At 40.2% G+C, this 16,716-nt stretch overlaps 1 protein-coding gene across 6 annotated transcripts in view; it reads right to left on the bottom strand.

Annotated features, from left to right (window-relative positions):
- The window catches only part of SUSD1 (sushi domain containing 1), a 142,786-nt gene that overhangs the window by 97,988 nt on the left and 28,082 nt on the right, over positions 1-16,716 (bottom strand). For all 6 annotated transcript variants that reach the window (XM_060014326.1, XM_060014327.1, XM_060014325.1 and 3 more), the window contains one exon: positions 3,950-4,129. In XM_060014326.1, the coding sequence (XP_059870309.1) occupies positions 3,950-4,129 (180 nt within the window). The remainder of the gene's footprint in view (positions 1-3,949; positions 4,130-16,716) is intronic.

Here is a 16,716-nt window from a genome sequence, read left to right as displayed (position 1 = left end):
CATTTACTAGTCATTGAAAGACCCTGTGAAAGTTGCGTCACTTTTATGAGTCTCAGATTACTCATCTATGAAATGAAAACATCAATACTTCACAGGGTTTTTCTGAGGACAAAATGAAATCAAGCATCAAGGCTCCTAGCAGAGCCGTGGGTGTTTAAGTTGGTGCACGATCAATGGTAGCTATAATGCTTGACGGTCTAAACATTACGCACATATTCAAACAAATCCCAGCCCTGCGGCTATTTGCATAAATGTGCCCATTTATTCCGGCTGACCTTTCTCTTCTATCTGAAATATGTCGAGCTGCAAGTGAGCACTCACTGGGCTGAAGAGGAGGATCGACCACAAAACAGAAGGGCAGGAGCTAACAGGAGGCCTGGAGGCATTTGGACTCGGTCCCTGAGTCGGGTGAGGGGCCCAGAAAGGATCCCAGCAGCCACTCTGTGTTTCCATAGAGATGTTGCTCTTTAGAGAGCCTGGAGTGAGTGAGCGTCCACTTCATCATTATTAACTCAGATTCGAAACGTAAAAAGCCAAACGACCTGTGCAGAATGAAAGCCAGGGACAGTCTTATCAAGAATGGATCAGTCCCTTTGATCTTGAGGTAAACCGACTCACTGAACATCAAGCTTCCACCTGGGGTTTTTCCAGACACTAAAGTAATTGCCTAATTCTCAGCTCTCTGGAGTTTCCAGTCTAAACTGGCCTTAAAAAAAAAAAAAGTCCCACTGCCTTGCTGGAGTTCACACTCCATTAAAAACATATACATATCTAACTGAATCACTTTGCTGTACAGCAGAAATTAACACAACATTGTAAATCAACTATACTTCAATAAAATTAAATATATATGTGTGTGTGCGTGTGTGTGTATGTGTGTATATATATATATATATATATATATATATATATATATACACATACACATACACACAGATCTGTCCTATTAATCCAAAGAAATAGGGACTCCAAAAATATTTTTAACTAAGAACAACTCACGTAAAGTGAAGATAAATTATTCTACCCAATTTAGAATGAAACACTCATGTATAAAAAGATGGGTAAACAGAATGAAAACAAAGGACAGGGGTAGAAGGCATTCACAGGTTAGGCAGAAACGTAAAAGAAGATGGGGAAAAAGCCCAAAAGTGAACATTGACGGAGGTAAATACAAAATACACAGAGAGATTTGGGACAGAAGGCGAGGTGTGAAGAAATAGGTGAAAAACAGGAAAAAGAAGGAAGGGAGGGCAGCTGAGCGTGAGCCATGGTAATCAGCATCTCTCACTACAGTTCCAGAAGCCTCTCGTACCTACCTACCCAGCGATCATGTGCACTGTGCCATGAATTAATCAGCATGTAAATCGCCCCCTTTATCTGCGGAAATTGAATTTAGCTGCCAATCTTGATTGAGGGCATAGAGGCCTCCTCACAGAAAGATCACAGCCCTCAGGGAGAAAGCCTTTTCTCTCCTTAAATCAAAGCTTGCATAAACCCATGGAAACAGCTGCAGCTGGAGCCACAGACTTTGCGAACGGTGGCAGGCTGAGGTTGGTAATTATAATTAGCAGTTACATAACATGTTTGTTCTTCAAAGTGCTCTACAAGCATCAGCTAATTAATGGCTTACTATGCCCCATGCAGATCCACTGGTTTTTCATGGAGTGACTAATCCTGGTGCCCCCACTGAATTCTGATTGGTGGAGGCACAGCAGCTTGAACAATGAAGCAAATGGCTGAGGGTCCAGAAGCTGGGCCCAGCTCTCTGACCAAGTGACTCCATAGGCAGCTCTGGGCCAAGACCACCTCCCCAGATGTGGAATTCAGCAACCCACGAGGCAGCTGCCTCACTTCCTCCAAATAACTCTTAGAGGTGCTGCTGGAGGTGCAATAATAGTTTGGAATGACCATCAGTCTGGTTCAAAACGGCATTAGCTCTTCTCAATGTCCCCAAGTATGAAGACTGGGACTCTGGAGTCCTTGGCGTTAGTTACAGGTTTGCCCTTGCTTCTCTGTGCAAGTTCGGCAAGTCAATGGGACCTAAGAGAAGGCCGAACTCGATCTCTGGGTTCTCATCCGTGTCTGCCCTTCCTTGTTACTATGATTGCAATCTCTAGCCTACAGCCTGCTGCAGTTGTGGTGGAGATAAATGAATGTGGGAAATGCATGGCACAGGCAGGGCCTCAGCAGCAGAGATAAGTTCTTCATCTACTCCTGGGATGCTTTACCCAAGGCCTTCAGAGGTCCATGATTTTATAAAATATTATATCCGTATGTGCATTTCTTTGGAGAAAAGTCTATTTACCCTATTGCTCTGTAAATTCCAAGAAGGTAGTGTCCAGCAAAGTACCTCACACACAGTGTATGCTAAATAAACATCTACTGAACAAATTGATAGATTTCATCAAATTCCTAACCCCAAAATGGTCATGAACCATTCCTCTATGGACAAATAATCACCAGCAGTCTGCATGTTGTATTTGCTCTGGTTAGACTTTCCTATGGAAAACTTCGATTGGCAACACCCAAGACATTCTTCCATAATTCTGCTACAAAACCAAGCCAGAGACCTAGACCAAAGCGACCTAGAGATTTCACTCTTCAGAGCCAAGCAAGTTAACAGCTTGAAATAAATTCCCAGAGCCATTCAAGACCAGGTGACAACCATGTGTCACACCCACGGCCAACCACCACAAACCCAAGAATCATTGCCTTTTCCCATCTTATTTCTTGGAGGCCGAGGTGTGAAATAAAGCACGTGGAAGTCTACACTTCTGACTCATGAGAAGATCCTCTTCAAGCAAGGTTAATAATTTCAGTAAAAGACCTAACATGGGCACAGTGGTTTAAACTTCAAAATGCTCCCCATAGATTGTCTCATTTGATTCCCTCTCAACAATTATTTGAGGTAGGAAAAGCAGGTTTTATTTTCTCCCTTTTATAGAGGAGGAAACTGAGGCTCCGAGAGAATAATGCCTCACCTAATGACACACAGCTAACACATGGCACTGCTAGAATGTGAACTGAAGTCTCAAAACTCCTTTTCACCAGTAATTTCATTTGGGGGTATATATCCAAAAGAATTGAAAGCAAGGTCTCCAAGAGATATTTGTATACCCATGCTCACAGCAGCATTAGTCACAATAACCAAAAGGTGGAAGCAACACAACTGTCCATCAATGGACGAATTGATAAGCATAATGTTTATATATATACTACAAAATATTATTCAGCCAGAAAAAAGAAGGAAATCCCACCATTGGCAGCAACATGAATGAACCTGTAGTACATTATGTTAAGTGAAATAAACCAGTCACAGAAGGATAAATACTACCTGATTCTGCTTACATGAGGTCAATTAGTCAAACTCATAGAAACAGAAAGCAGAACGGTGGTACCAGAAGCTGTGGGAAGGGGGAAGTAGGGAGTTACTGTTTAACCCGTAGAGAGTTTCAGTTTTTCAACATGAAAAAGTTCTGGAGATTGGTTGCGCAATGTGAATCTACTTAACACTGAAAAGATCGTTAAGTTGGTAGATTTTACGTTGTTCGTATTTTACCACGATTAAAAATAAACATTAAAAACCTAGATATACATTACACTACCTTCTCTCTGAAAAGCTGTCAAATGTGCTTAATTAGGACTTTTAAGGATTCCCCCCCTGAGAAAATGGCTCATGGCAAAAAATCTCTCAGGCAACCAAGCAGAAGAGAGAGGAATCACTGGGATTTAAGGTGGGTTTCAAAAGATTAGATGCATAAAATTTCCTATCCAACTTATTTTCCCAATCCACCCTCTAAATCTTCAGGGTTTAGCTGACAAACCTAAAGCCAGGTACCTGCCCAGGTAAATGGCACAGCCAGGGCAGTACACGGGGTAAGCAACCGAAGGTTTTAGGTTCTGCTGTTAGCTTCCACGAGACAGGAGACCCACAGAATGGAGTCTATACCTGTGCATGACAAAGTACTTGTTCTCCAGATCCCTTTCTCTGTGCAAACAGAAGTGATCTTTCCTCCAGGGCTCTCAAAGCCCTCTTGACAGACATAGTGAGCCATACCGCCCAGTCTGGAGCTGTGATTCCCCACCAGGACCGCATGCTGCACTTCCGGAGGGCGGCCACAGTTGATCTCTGCAATGGGAAGTAGCACAGCACTTGTTATGACCCATGACTTCTACCCCATAATTCACCTTTTAGAAATAAATATCCAGTAATGATAGAGTCTAGTCATATGGGAGAAGAGAAAACACTAACCCCATCAAATAATCCAGTTGCAGGTATTTAAAATAAGATCGTTCAGAAGTAAGGAAAATAGAGATCTCTGAATTTAATAAAATTTATAAACATGCATGTATAGAAAATATTCCAATTATGAGATTATTTAGACTATAGAGAATTCCTTGGTCAATGAAATAATCCATCTCAGGGTTATGTTACATATTAAGATTTTCTGGTACCTTTTAGTATGTATCTTCAGATCATTAACTCCTGAGTAGATAATAATGCAAATGTAGTTTTTTGGGGTTTTTTTGCTAACTGAAGAGTAAATGAAATATATACAAAATCTCTGAACTTTTTAAAGCAAATTAATGGGGAAAGTATTTATAGTTTAAACATGCAATATATATGTACCTTTCAAAGAAAAATAAATCAGTTGCATAGAGGGAGACAAACCTGGAATTATAAAATTGACATGAAATTTCTTCTCTGCAACTCTGACTACCAGAAGACACTGGAATATTTACAGAAAACAATCTGAAGGACAAGGATTATGACATTACCATTTTAGACCCAGCCAAACTCTACTTCATATAAGAATAAAAGAGTCATTTTCAGATATTTACAATTTTTAAAAAAATCTATACATATATCTTTTCTGGAAAAAAATTTAAAAATAACCTCAGACCAGCAAAAAAAAAAAAAGAATCAGAATAAATGCCCTAAGAAAGGAGAAGGACAGAGCTTTAGAAGAAACACTAGTAAGCAATGAAACCAGCAGGATGTACGGGTAAGTCTCCATAATTATTTAAGTGTGACTGTAGAGCTGGATAGAACTAGCAGTAAAGGATTCTAGAACTAAAGGCTGAACAATGTAAAAAAATTAATAATTTGAAAATTAAATTCCAAACTATTTCAATAAAATCTGAGCAGCGAAGTGAAGAGAAGAAATAAAACATGGTAAATTTCCCATACAGCAGTGGGGAGCTCATAGACACAATTTTATTCGAGAAAACGTAATAAATATAAAATATAAAGTAACGTAGTCATAATAATTGCAAATGTAATCCAGTTATACCTAAATCCAGAAAGAAAAATACATAACTTTTGGCCTTCATTCTGATTTTTAGTTTTCTCCCCCATCTGCAGAAAGCCAAGAAAATTAAGCACTCTTGATATCCAGACTTTTAAACCATGAGTCCATTTATGGAGATAAAGCATACAAAAACAGAGAAAATGTTACGATCTGTTCCCAACTCCCCATTAACCATTCATGGCATTAGAAATAGGTGGCTTCTCTTAAATGAGCTTCTGATACAGAATTGGTAGATTTACTGTAATTGTACTCTTCTCCAACCCCTTATGGATGTCTGGTCTGTTCTAGAACCCCAGAGTTACTTCCCTGAGGGAGGCCTCTTGGAACAGGGTTTCATCTGTCGTCACTGGAGTTATCATAAGACTCTCAATATAACAGCTCAACCCACCTGACCAGTCACTTGGCTCTGAGATTTTTCAAAGAACAGTTAGGCTCTGGTCAGTGCAGATGCAAATCCTGAGCAGTTATGGGACCAGAATGAGGTGGTCATTAAATAAATCCTCCAACCCTATCTATCTCTCAAGTCCCATGTTTGCTCATAGGAATTTGTTCCCTTCTCATACATGTTGACCAGACACAAGACAAGACCCCTTGGCCCTCAGAATGTTTTCCCAACATCAAACCTTTAGACATGTTTACTGGCCCAAAACATTCCAAGACATGAGTATATTTGTGTGTACATGAGCAACCAACCGAACAGGTGGTTAATGTTTCCTAAGACTGCCCAGTGATTGTTGACATCAAAAACATCTAGTTTAAGCCAGGGTTCAGTTACAGCAGGAAATTAGAGGGATCATCAGTGAATAGATTGAGGGTATAGGTTTATGCAGGTCTATTGACCTTGAAGCTGGAATTCTAAACAGCATATTGGAGAGATACGGGAGGGAACCTGGTGACAGATAGTCGGATTAGGGGAGAAGCATAGATACTAAAGGAATAAGAGTACAGAAGATAACTAAATTGGCTCCTATATTGGACATCACCAAGAAAAATGGAAGGCATGGTGGCTTTAGCTGGGACGACAAGATTTTTTTTTGGCTGTGTTGGGTCTTCGTTGCTGCACGCAGGCTTTCTCTAGTTGCGGTGAGCAGGCTCTAGAGCGCAGGCTCAGTAGTTGCGGCGCACGGGCTTAGTTGCTCCCCGGCATGTGGGATCTTCAGGGACCAGGGATCGAACCCGTGTCCCCTGCATTGGCAGGCGGATTCTTAACCACTGCACCACCAGGGAAGTCCCAAGATGTTTTTAAATTAATATTAACTTGGGGGTAGATAAGAAATCAATAGCCTGTCCTCTAGGGACTCAGGTAGATGTCCAGTGGCAGGCAATCTGGACCCAACTCTGTGAGTTCCCATCACAGAGCTATTCGAGTTGGACAGTCCCTTGGCAGGAGATATTTAGAGAGGATTCCGGCGTGGCTTGGATTAAACACATGGTTCTAAACAATAGCTATACAATCTGAATCACCTGGGGAGCTTTTGAACAAATCACCCATGCTGGAGTCTCACACACACATCCCCACCCTCACCCAGAGACAACTCTTCTGAATGAGTAGTACTGAGTTGGTTCTTGGCATCCACATTTCTACAAAGGTGCAAATTTGATTTGTATGCACACCCGCAGCTGAGAATCTAAATTAAACATTGGTATGAATAGCTACCATTTAGCATCACATGCATCCCAATAGGGCCCCAAGTATATATCATTACTTCTTACAGTAACCCTCCATGGTAGAGATTATTTCCCCCATTTTACAGGTAAAATGGCTCAACACGGTTAAATAAAACATCCAAAGTCACATAGGTAGTCATGTGATGGCTAGGAGCAGAATCCACATCCTTCAGATTCCTTCTCCTATACCCACTGCCTCTCAAGAGCAGCTCCATCTCTGAAAACCTACAGTATATGCCCCCTTTCTACCCCCTTCCACCTTGCTCATCCTCTCTCTCTCCTTGAGGTACACTCTGTCTCCCTGAGACCTAGCAAAATCCTTCCCAGTGATGAATCTGCTCCATGACTAATAGAGGGATCCCTTTATCCTCTGAACTTTCGTGGTCTATGTTCATTTGTTCATTTATTCATATATTTACTGAGCACCTAGTACATGCCAGACACTATGCTAGTCACTATAGCAGAGAACAAAATGGAAAATATCACTGCCCTCGCAGAACTTAGGGGGAGAATAATTAGACAAAAAAATAAATCAACAAGGTAATTGTAGATTGTAGTAAATGTTATGTAGGAGGAAAGATAACGTGATAGGATAGGAAAGACTTTTTAAATAGAGTGGTCAGGAACGGTTCGAGCTCTCTGAGGAGGTAACATCAGAGTTAGGATCTGAAGGATGAGAATGAACCAGTCATGTCCAGGACCAGAGGAAGAACATTTCAATGAAATGAAATAGCCAATGCAAAGACCCTGAGGCGAGAAAGCTCTTGATGTGCTCCAGAGACGGAAATGCAACCTGTTGGCTGGAGCACAGTTAGCAAGAGGTAGAGTGGCATGAGATGAAGGTGCAGAGAAGAGCAGAGCCAGGTCACAGAGGGCCTTGTAAGCCTTAGGAAAGAGCCTGGGTTTTATTTAAAAGCAGTAGAATGCCATTGGAGGATTTTAAGCGAGGGAATGAAATAATCTGACTTAGATTTTTAAAAGACCATTTTGACTGTTGGGTAGATAAGGGATGGGAGAACAGGAGTAAAAGGAGAGGTTGGTTAGTGTCTACAGCAGTAGCCCAACAGAAAGAGAGATGAGGTCTTGGATGCACTTGAGAGGTGATGGCGGAGACGGAAAGAAGAGGATGGATTCGAGATGCATCCTGGAAGCAGAACAAGGTTCTTGGTGATAGACTGGATGTGAGAGTGAGAGAAGTAGAATCAAAATACTTATCTATCCTATTCATTTGACCTTTATTTCCTCCTTGAGGATTTTGTGGGTTTGTTTTAATGACTATGTCTTCCCAAATATATGGACAGTTCCTAAAGGGCAGCATCTTTATCTTATAATCCCTTGCTTCCCCACAATGCCTACTTACGATAGTAGTTTTTACATAGTAAATAATAAACAGTTGTTCACTGCTAGCTTGCTACTACTTTATCATTGTTCAAGATGCAATATATGTTACTTCGATATGATCACAACCCCTGAGGAAGGAAACACACATCAGTAAATTGTAAGTATATATAACAAGACAGGAACACATTACCTCTATATTTTGTATCCAAAAGACGTAACATAGCTACCAGACACCAAGTAGATGAAAGCTGAGAAAAAGACCCCCAAAAACTAATACGTATCAGTCTTGTACCAGTGAATTCTGGGAAAGCTGTTTAAACTGCAATAATTTTAATCATAATAGCAGGCATCAAAATCCTACTAAACACAAGGTAGTCTATTAGATATACACTATCTTATTTATTTCTCACAGAAAACCCTACTGCAAGGTAGATGGGTTTTTCTCATGTAGTTTATAGATACAAAAATGGAGGTCCTAAGAGTCTGTCACATTCAAAAATTACACCACTACTAAAAGACAGAGCCACAGAACTTCCCTGGCGGCACAGAGGTTAGGAATCCGCCTGGCAATGCAGGGGACACAGGTTTGAGCCCTGGTGCAGGAAGATCCCACATGCCGCAGAGCAAATAAGCCCGTCTGCCACAACTACTGAGCCTGCGCTCTAGAGCCTGCAAGCCACAACTACCGAGCCCACGTGCCACAACTACTGAAGCCCGCACACCTAGAGCCCGTGCTCTGCAACAGACAAGCCACCACAGTGAGAAGCCTGCGCACCGCAACGAAGAGTAGCCCCTTCTCACCACAACAAGAGAAAGCCTGTGCGCAGCAACGAAGACCCAATGCAGCCAAAAAAAAAAAAAAAGGCAGAGCCAGTATTCAAACCATGGTTTTTGTGACCCCAAAGTCCAGGTCCATTATATCTGGGCAGCTTCACACTGAAAGGGGTCCACTCTAGGCTGTGACTGGGACTGACCTTATAGTTTAGCTAAAACCTCAGAAGAAAAGGTTGCATGAAAAAGCATTTAAATCAGTCTGGAAGGGTTTTATGACAACTCCCTCTGCCCCAATCTTGTCTCCAAGAACTTTCCCAGAGAAGAGAGCTGCTGGAAATGGAATTCCTCTGCCACTGTATTTGCCCTGAAGCCTTCTTGGTAATGATGTTTAACCCTATGACATGGGGGTCTGGCCCAGGTCTTGCCTGGAACATAAGCCCATCACAAATATTCCCACCATGCTTAAGAGAGATGGCAGCCACTGCCACTTCTACTCAGACCAAATGGTACCCAAGAAACCAGGTGATCCTTATTAAGACATATTCAAAAATCAATCCAACAGATACTGCAATAGGTAATAAAACTATCATTATCACAAGGAAAGAAGCCATTTAAAAACAGTTAACATCCAAAGGAAAGAAAAAAAATAAGCATCACAAATTTTGTATTGCATATGCATAGGGGTGTTCATTAAAGCACACGTTTCTCTGGCTAATTACATTATGAACAACGTTTCGATCTGCATCAGGAATACAGTCAACTAATTATGAACATGGCTGGGAATTTTTCCTTAGTATCCTATTATCTGTGATTTTATTCAAATAATCAACTTCAAAATAGGTCTGTCTCCCTGGGGGGAAATGTGTTGTGCCAGTTTCAAGGACGACATTGATATTGTAACTCTGTTTCATATCTTGAAGGTAAAAATGTTTATCCTCACTGCTAGCTTTAAAATTCTACCCAAGAAAATATTCCAGAAGGAAATCTGTTTGATGAAAGGTGTAGGCAATTCATGGCATCTAATCAACAACTGACTGTACCACCAATGACTGCTATTTATGACACATACCAGCACAATCATGTGAGTGATGACAGAAATAACAGAGTAAAATAAGGCTTCATCTAAGACTGTTTTAGAGACCAAAAAATACCAAGCTGAGAAAGAAAAAAGAATGACCAATAACGTCTATAAATTGAGGCAGACATTTTGCCAAATGCTGGGGGAATAAATGATTGACCTATTCCACTTATTGATATTGACCAAAGGGGGGGAAAAAAAAAGATCTTCCCAGAAAAATAAACTACTAGATGAAAAACTCCAGTAAAAGGGCAGATACAAGTACGAAAATGGAAGAAAATCACATTAAAGCCAGTGTTCATCTTTACCCAACGATAATAGGAAGAAGTCTCTATTGTGCCTTAGGATAAGATCAGAAGGTTTATGTAACACGTGGAATTTAGTGCAACACGGTAGGTGGTAAGGGCCCAAACAGTCTAGGTAGATGAAACCAGAGTCTACACTACATTCATGTTCTAGATCGGATAATTCAGCATTTATACCTATACTTTCTTCATTTATAAAAATGTTCTCTTCCCCTCTTAACAGTAAGCTCTTTGTGGGCTGTGTCTATATTCTATATCCTTAGAATATCCCCTGCAGTCATGTGAGTTATTAATATCATTAGGAACATTAATTTTGGTGAAGTTTATACGTAAGAAATATGGCCTAAGGAATAAGGCTGAAAGCGTAACCTTATGACAAAGTTTCATGCACTTTATGGCATGTTCTGAGTTTGGCCAAATTTAGTTAGACCCTCAATCCAGGATCACTTGGGCATTAAATTACGTACATAACTGATGTTGGGCGTTGGAATCTAACATCACAATACGTGGCTACTTGAATTTAGACAATGTTATCACAGTCATCAAAAGGAAATGGGAGGGTTATAGCATTCCCTGAAGCACATTCCCAAAAGTGTCGATAGCTTATTAACGGCTGTAACTAAGCCCTTTAGTAACAAAAGTGTACTTGCCCTTAAGACAGTAGAAAGAAAAAAATTACTTTTTGATGGAGTTTTTATTCTAAAGTTTCCCATGAACTTTAACCTCAACTAATAATACATTTCCTTCAGATCGTATTCATAGATCATTTGGAGGAAAAAGAAAATTTTCCGTTTCACATTAAAACACTTACTGCCAACAAATAGTGTCTAATATGGAAACAGCTAGAATCTGAACACTTCAGAAACTGCACAGGAGGTGATAGGGTAGGTAAAAGCGTGAGTGCTGGAAGAAAAAAACACGGGTTTATCAGCATGTCTCTTAAAAAGATCTTCCATTCATAGAGGTGAAACGGTTTTTGATGCTTTGAGCTGCACAGGAATCTTTCTTTTTTTAAAAAAATAACATTAAAACTCTTCATTTTAATGTTCTAGCTGTAAACAGAACATTTGAATCAAAAACCAATAAACAGGACTTTCCTGGTGGCACAGTGGTTAAGAATCTGCCTGCCGATGCAGGAGACACGGGTTCGATCCCTGGTCTGGGAAGATCCCACATGCCGTGGAGCAACTAAGCCCGTGCGCCACAACTACTGAGCCTGCGCTCTAAAGCCCACGAGCCACAACTACTGAAGCCCATGTGCCAGGGTTTCAGCAAGGCTCAGCCACAGGACAAGCTGGGATGCAGTCTGGAAGCCAATTCCACTATGCCTGCCATCATCTGGGCCACCTTTTGGGGGTGATTCACGGTGCTTCTACAGGCCTTAGGTATGCCAGGCACTGTGCCAGGTGCTGAAGAGATGATACTGAAGAAGACTACATGGTCACTGAGCTCCCAGATTTACAGCCCAGTAGGGCAGACTGATAAAAACTATGAAAATAATGATGAATAATATACTTACGTGTTGGGTACTAAGCAAGAGAATGTCAGAGACGACATTTCAGCTGAAACTTGAAAGATGAGAAGGAACTTCCTGTGCAGAAAGCAGGTAGCCTCCCTCAACAGATGAATGAATAAATAAAACGTGGTATACACATACAGTAGAAAATTATTCAGCCTGAAAAAGGAATGATATTCTTCAAAAGGTACAAACTCCCACTCATAAGATAAATGAGTACTAGGGATGAAATGTACAACATGACATATGAATACTGTTGAGAGTAATTCCTAAGAGTTCTCATCACAAGGAAAAAAATATCACTTTTTTATTTCTTTAATGTTGTATCTATATGAGATGATGAATGCTCACTAAACTCATTGTGATAATCATTTCATGACGTATGTGAGTCAAATCATTATGCTGCACACCTTAAACTTATACAGTGCTGTGTGTCAATTATATCTCAATACAACTGAAAGGAAAGAAAGGAATGAAGTTCTGATACATGCTATAACATGGATGAACCTTGAAAATATTATGCGCAGTCAAATAAGCCAGATATAAAAAAGACAAGTATTGTATGAGTCCACATATATGAGGTACCTACAATACAAATTCACAGAGACAGAAAGTAGGTTACCAGGGGCTAGAGGGAGGAGGGAATGGGGAGTTCTTGTTTAATGGGTACAGAGTTTCTGTTTTGAGATGATGAAAATGTTCTGGAAATGGACAGCAGTGTTAATTGCACAACATTGTGAATGCACTTAATACCGTGGAATTATACACTTAAACATGGTTAAAATGGTAAACTTTATATTATGTGTATTTTACCACAATAACAATTTTTAAAACAGGTTGGCAATTATTTCAAGTAGAGAGAAAAGGCCCTGAAGCTGATAAGAGATTGACATACTGGTTGGGAGAGAATGATGGGAGACGTAACCTGTATAAAAGCCAAAAAAGACAAACCCCTGTTGGCTTCAAAATCCATGGTTAGGAGTTTGGATTTTATTCTCAGTGCAGTGGTCATTTCACTGTTTTTAGAAAGGTTTTAAGAAGAAGTAGTAAGCTTGGAAGCGGATTCTTAAAGGGACTGTTCAGTACCAGACACATTGCTGGTGAGAATTCCCAGCCCGAAAGGAAGACAAGGCCCCAAAAAGGATGGGAAGAAAATCTGGAAGACAGATAGTCCCGGAACCCTCAACTGGTCTGCTTACACTGCAAACCACTCATCACTGGACCCTTCCATGAGAGGCAAACTACCAAAGGGAAGAACACAAATGCCACCCCTTCCATGAACCACCCAATCCCCCCACCTGAACTCTCTTAGTCTTTACCCATTCTTCTCACATGATACTTAGGAGTTCACCCTTACAGAATAGTTCGTGGTGTACCTGTCTTTACTCTGCTCCCAGACTCCAGACTTACCTAGTCACAGGATCTATCAAGTATGCTGGACTCTGGATTTGTTGCTAATGATAACACAGTTAAAGTGATTCCCTCACCTTGCTCCTGGCTTGGTTGAATTATAAAAAGTCAAATTCTTTAAGCTGTCACTTACAACTGGCACCTTCTCTGAAAATCAAAAAAAATAATAATAATAAGGGACTTCCCTGGTGGCGCAGTAGTTAAGAATCCTGCCAATGCAGGGGACACAGGTTTGATCCCTGGTCCGGGAAGATTCCGCGGAGCAGCTAAGCCCATGTGCCACAACTACTGAGGCTGCGCTGTAGAGCCCACGAGCCACAACTACTGAGCCCGTGTGCCGCAACTACCGAAGCCCGCGCACCTAGAGACTGCGCTCCGCAACAAGAGAAAGCCCGCGCACAGCAACGAGGACCCAACACAGCCAAAAATAAATAAATTAGAAAAATAAAATGTTCAGCAGAAAAATGTTTAAGAAAGTAATAATAATAGCAAAATAATAGGAAATGCAAGCTAGAGATTGTGTCCTTTCCAGAGAGCGGATGGAAATGTGTGATGGATGTTTCCACAAATTCCTACCCATTTTGGAAGATTTCATCCTCACTTCCAACATGCACTTCTGAGGCCTGCTCAGGTGCGGAACTTGTGTCACAATGCCCCACCCCCCACCCCCAAGGCAGCAGCAGAGCCTCCAGGGACACGGTAATTGGGAAAAGGCAAACAACAGGAGCCGCCAGCTGTGTCTTCTCTAATGGGGAAGTCCGTTATCCGACACACACGCTGCCGTCTGGAATGCACGGCTGCTCCTTTCAAAAGTACCTGCTTCTCAGCATCCAAGTTCACAGTTTGCTAGTGTTTTTAGTGGAATTCCCAATTCCTGTGGCTTCATAACGCTGAGCTAAAAATACAGTGCCGGCTGGCACATAGCCCAGATTCTGGAGCCCCAAAGAAGAATGAGGGATAAATAAGAGGGGTGTGTTTAGAGAGAAGCAGGCACAGCCAGGAGAAGCCGGTGGCCATATGGTGAAACGGGGGAGGAAGAGGGGGGAGGGTGTCAGCAGGCAAAGGGAACAGTTATTACAGCAGGGAAAAAAGAAGTGAAGATCTGCTAAATGACAGTTCTTTGGGAAATGGAACAAGCCTTCTCCTCTAACTTTCTACATTCTCAGTACAATAATCCGGATGACTACTGATTTTCAAAGTAATACAAATGGTCTTATGTGGAGTTTCTTATATAAATCTCTAGGGGGTTCTTTGATATACATTATGGCACATTTTAATCTAAGTTCTGTATTTTAATTGATCCATGGAAAGATAATGTTAGAACTCAATTGTACGTTTAGAATTTCTTAACCCACAGGATGATAATGATCAGAATGTGTTTAGAGCCTGAATTGCAAATCAATATCAAAAGGATTAACTTAGCCAAGTGCATCACTGAGGTTGCTTAGCTACGCAATAAATTCACTGAAAACTTTTATTTTTTCTTTTTTCCAAAATGGAAACAACTTCGTTACTTTTTCTAATGCATTAAAAAAAAATTCCTTCAATACAGGAAGTATATAAAATATAAAAATCATCCAGGACTTCCCTGGTGGCGCAGTGGTTAAGAATCCGCCTGCCAATGCAGGGGACACGGGTTCGAGCCCTGGTCCGGGAAGATTCCCACATGCCGCAGAGCAACTGGGCCAGTGTGCCACAACTACTGACTCTGCGCTCTAGAGCCCTCGAGCTACAACTGCTGAGCCCGCGTGCCACAACTACTGAAGCCTGAGCGCCTAGAGCCCATGCTCTGCAACAAGAGAAGCCACCGCATGCCGCAACTAAAGAAAGCCCACGCACAGCAACGAAGGCCCAACGCAGCCAAAAGTAAAAAACAAATAAATAAATTTATATAAAAAAAAAATCATCCAGGATCCCTCCCAGTGGAAACTACCATGGTTAATGTTTTGATATATAGCTTTCTAAACTTTTTCATAAACATACATGTACATATGAAACATTTTCATGTACATTTACATGTACATTTTTCAAAGTTAAGGCCATGTTATTCACACAGTTTGTAACTCAGTAGTATACTGCTAATACTTACTTATGTCAATAAAGATTCTTCCCAACATAATTTTTATTGGCTACAAAATATCCACTTTATGTACATGCTATGATTTATCTAACCAATTTCCTTATCAACAGACATTTGAAATTGTTTCCAATATTTCACTATTATAAAATAACTACAGAAAATCAAAAACGTGAGTGCCTTACACTTCTCTCTACAAATAAATTTGAAAATAAACTTGAAATAGATGATTTTTCTTAGAATAAGTAAATTACCAAAATGGATATCAACAAGAATAGGAAACTTAAACAGGACCAGTAAGTATTAATTTTTTTAACTATCCCAAGGACTGCCTCTCCCTAAGTGCCACATCTGGATGGTTTTCTAGGTGAAATCTTTAAAAATCCTATTTATAGTATTCCAGAGAATAGAGAAAGAAGGAAATGTTTTCACATTCTTTCCTCAAAATTTAGAATTACATTAATACCCAAACTAACAAAGATGGCATAGAAAAGGAAAATAGACCAATCTGACTTATGAATATCAATGCAAGACTTCTAAGTAAAATTTAGCAAATATAATGCTGATTAAAAGAAAAAAAACACCAAAGACCCAGAAGAATCCATTCCAGCAACTAGTATTGATCAGGAAATATAAGCAAGCATATAACTGGTTAAAAGGAGAAAAAATATATATGATCACCTTAATACATGCCTAAAAGACGTGATAAAACAACTCATTTCTGATTTTTTTTAAATCCCAATAAAATGGGAATAGATGAAGTCTTCCTCAATATTATGTACATATAGTCAAAAACTGGTGAACTGATGAAGAGAGAGAAAGCCAAAAGTAGAAACAAACCAAAAGCCAACATCACAAAAATGGAAGCAGTATACCAGAGTGATTAAGCACACAATCTCAGAAACTAGAATTCTAAGTTCAAATTTCAGCTCTATTACTAGTTGGATAACCTCAAACAAATTACTTAACTTCTCCATGCCTCAGTTTTCCCATCTGTAAAATGTGATAATAATAGCACACACTCATAGGGATATTGTAATTGAATGAGTCTATATATATATATATATATGCTTAGAACAGCACTTGGCTCACAGCACTCTCTCCGTGTACATAAGAATATAAATAGATGTATGTAACATCAAAAAGCCAAGATCATGAATGAATAATGAAACACTCCCATGAAAGTCAGGAATAAGCAAAGAATATTCAAAGTTAATACTACTACTTAAATTTTT

Source organism: Delphinus delphis, chromosome 6 (genome assembly GCF_949987515.2).
Source record: "Delphinus delphis chromosome 6, mDelDel1.2, whole genome shotgun sequence".
Classification (NCBI taxonomy): domain Eukaryota; kingdom Metazoa; phylum Chordata; class Mammalia; order Artiodactyla; family Delphinidae; genus Delphinus; species Delphinus delphis.
The sequence above is the reverse complement of the archived record's forward strand: the minus strand, read 5'-3'. Positions and strand labels throughout refer to the sequence as shown.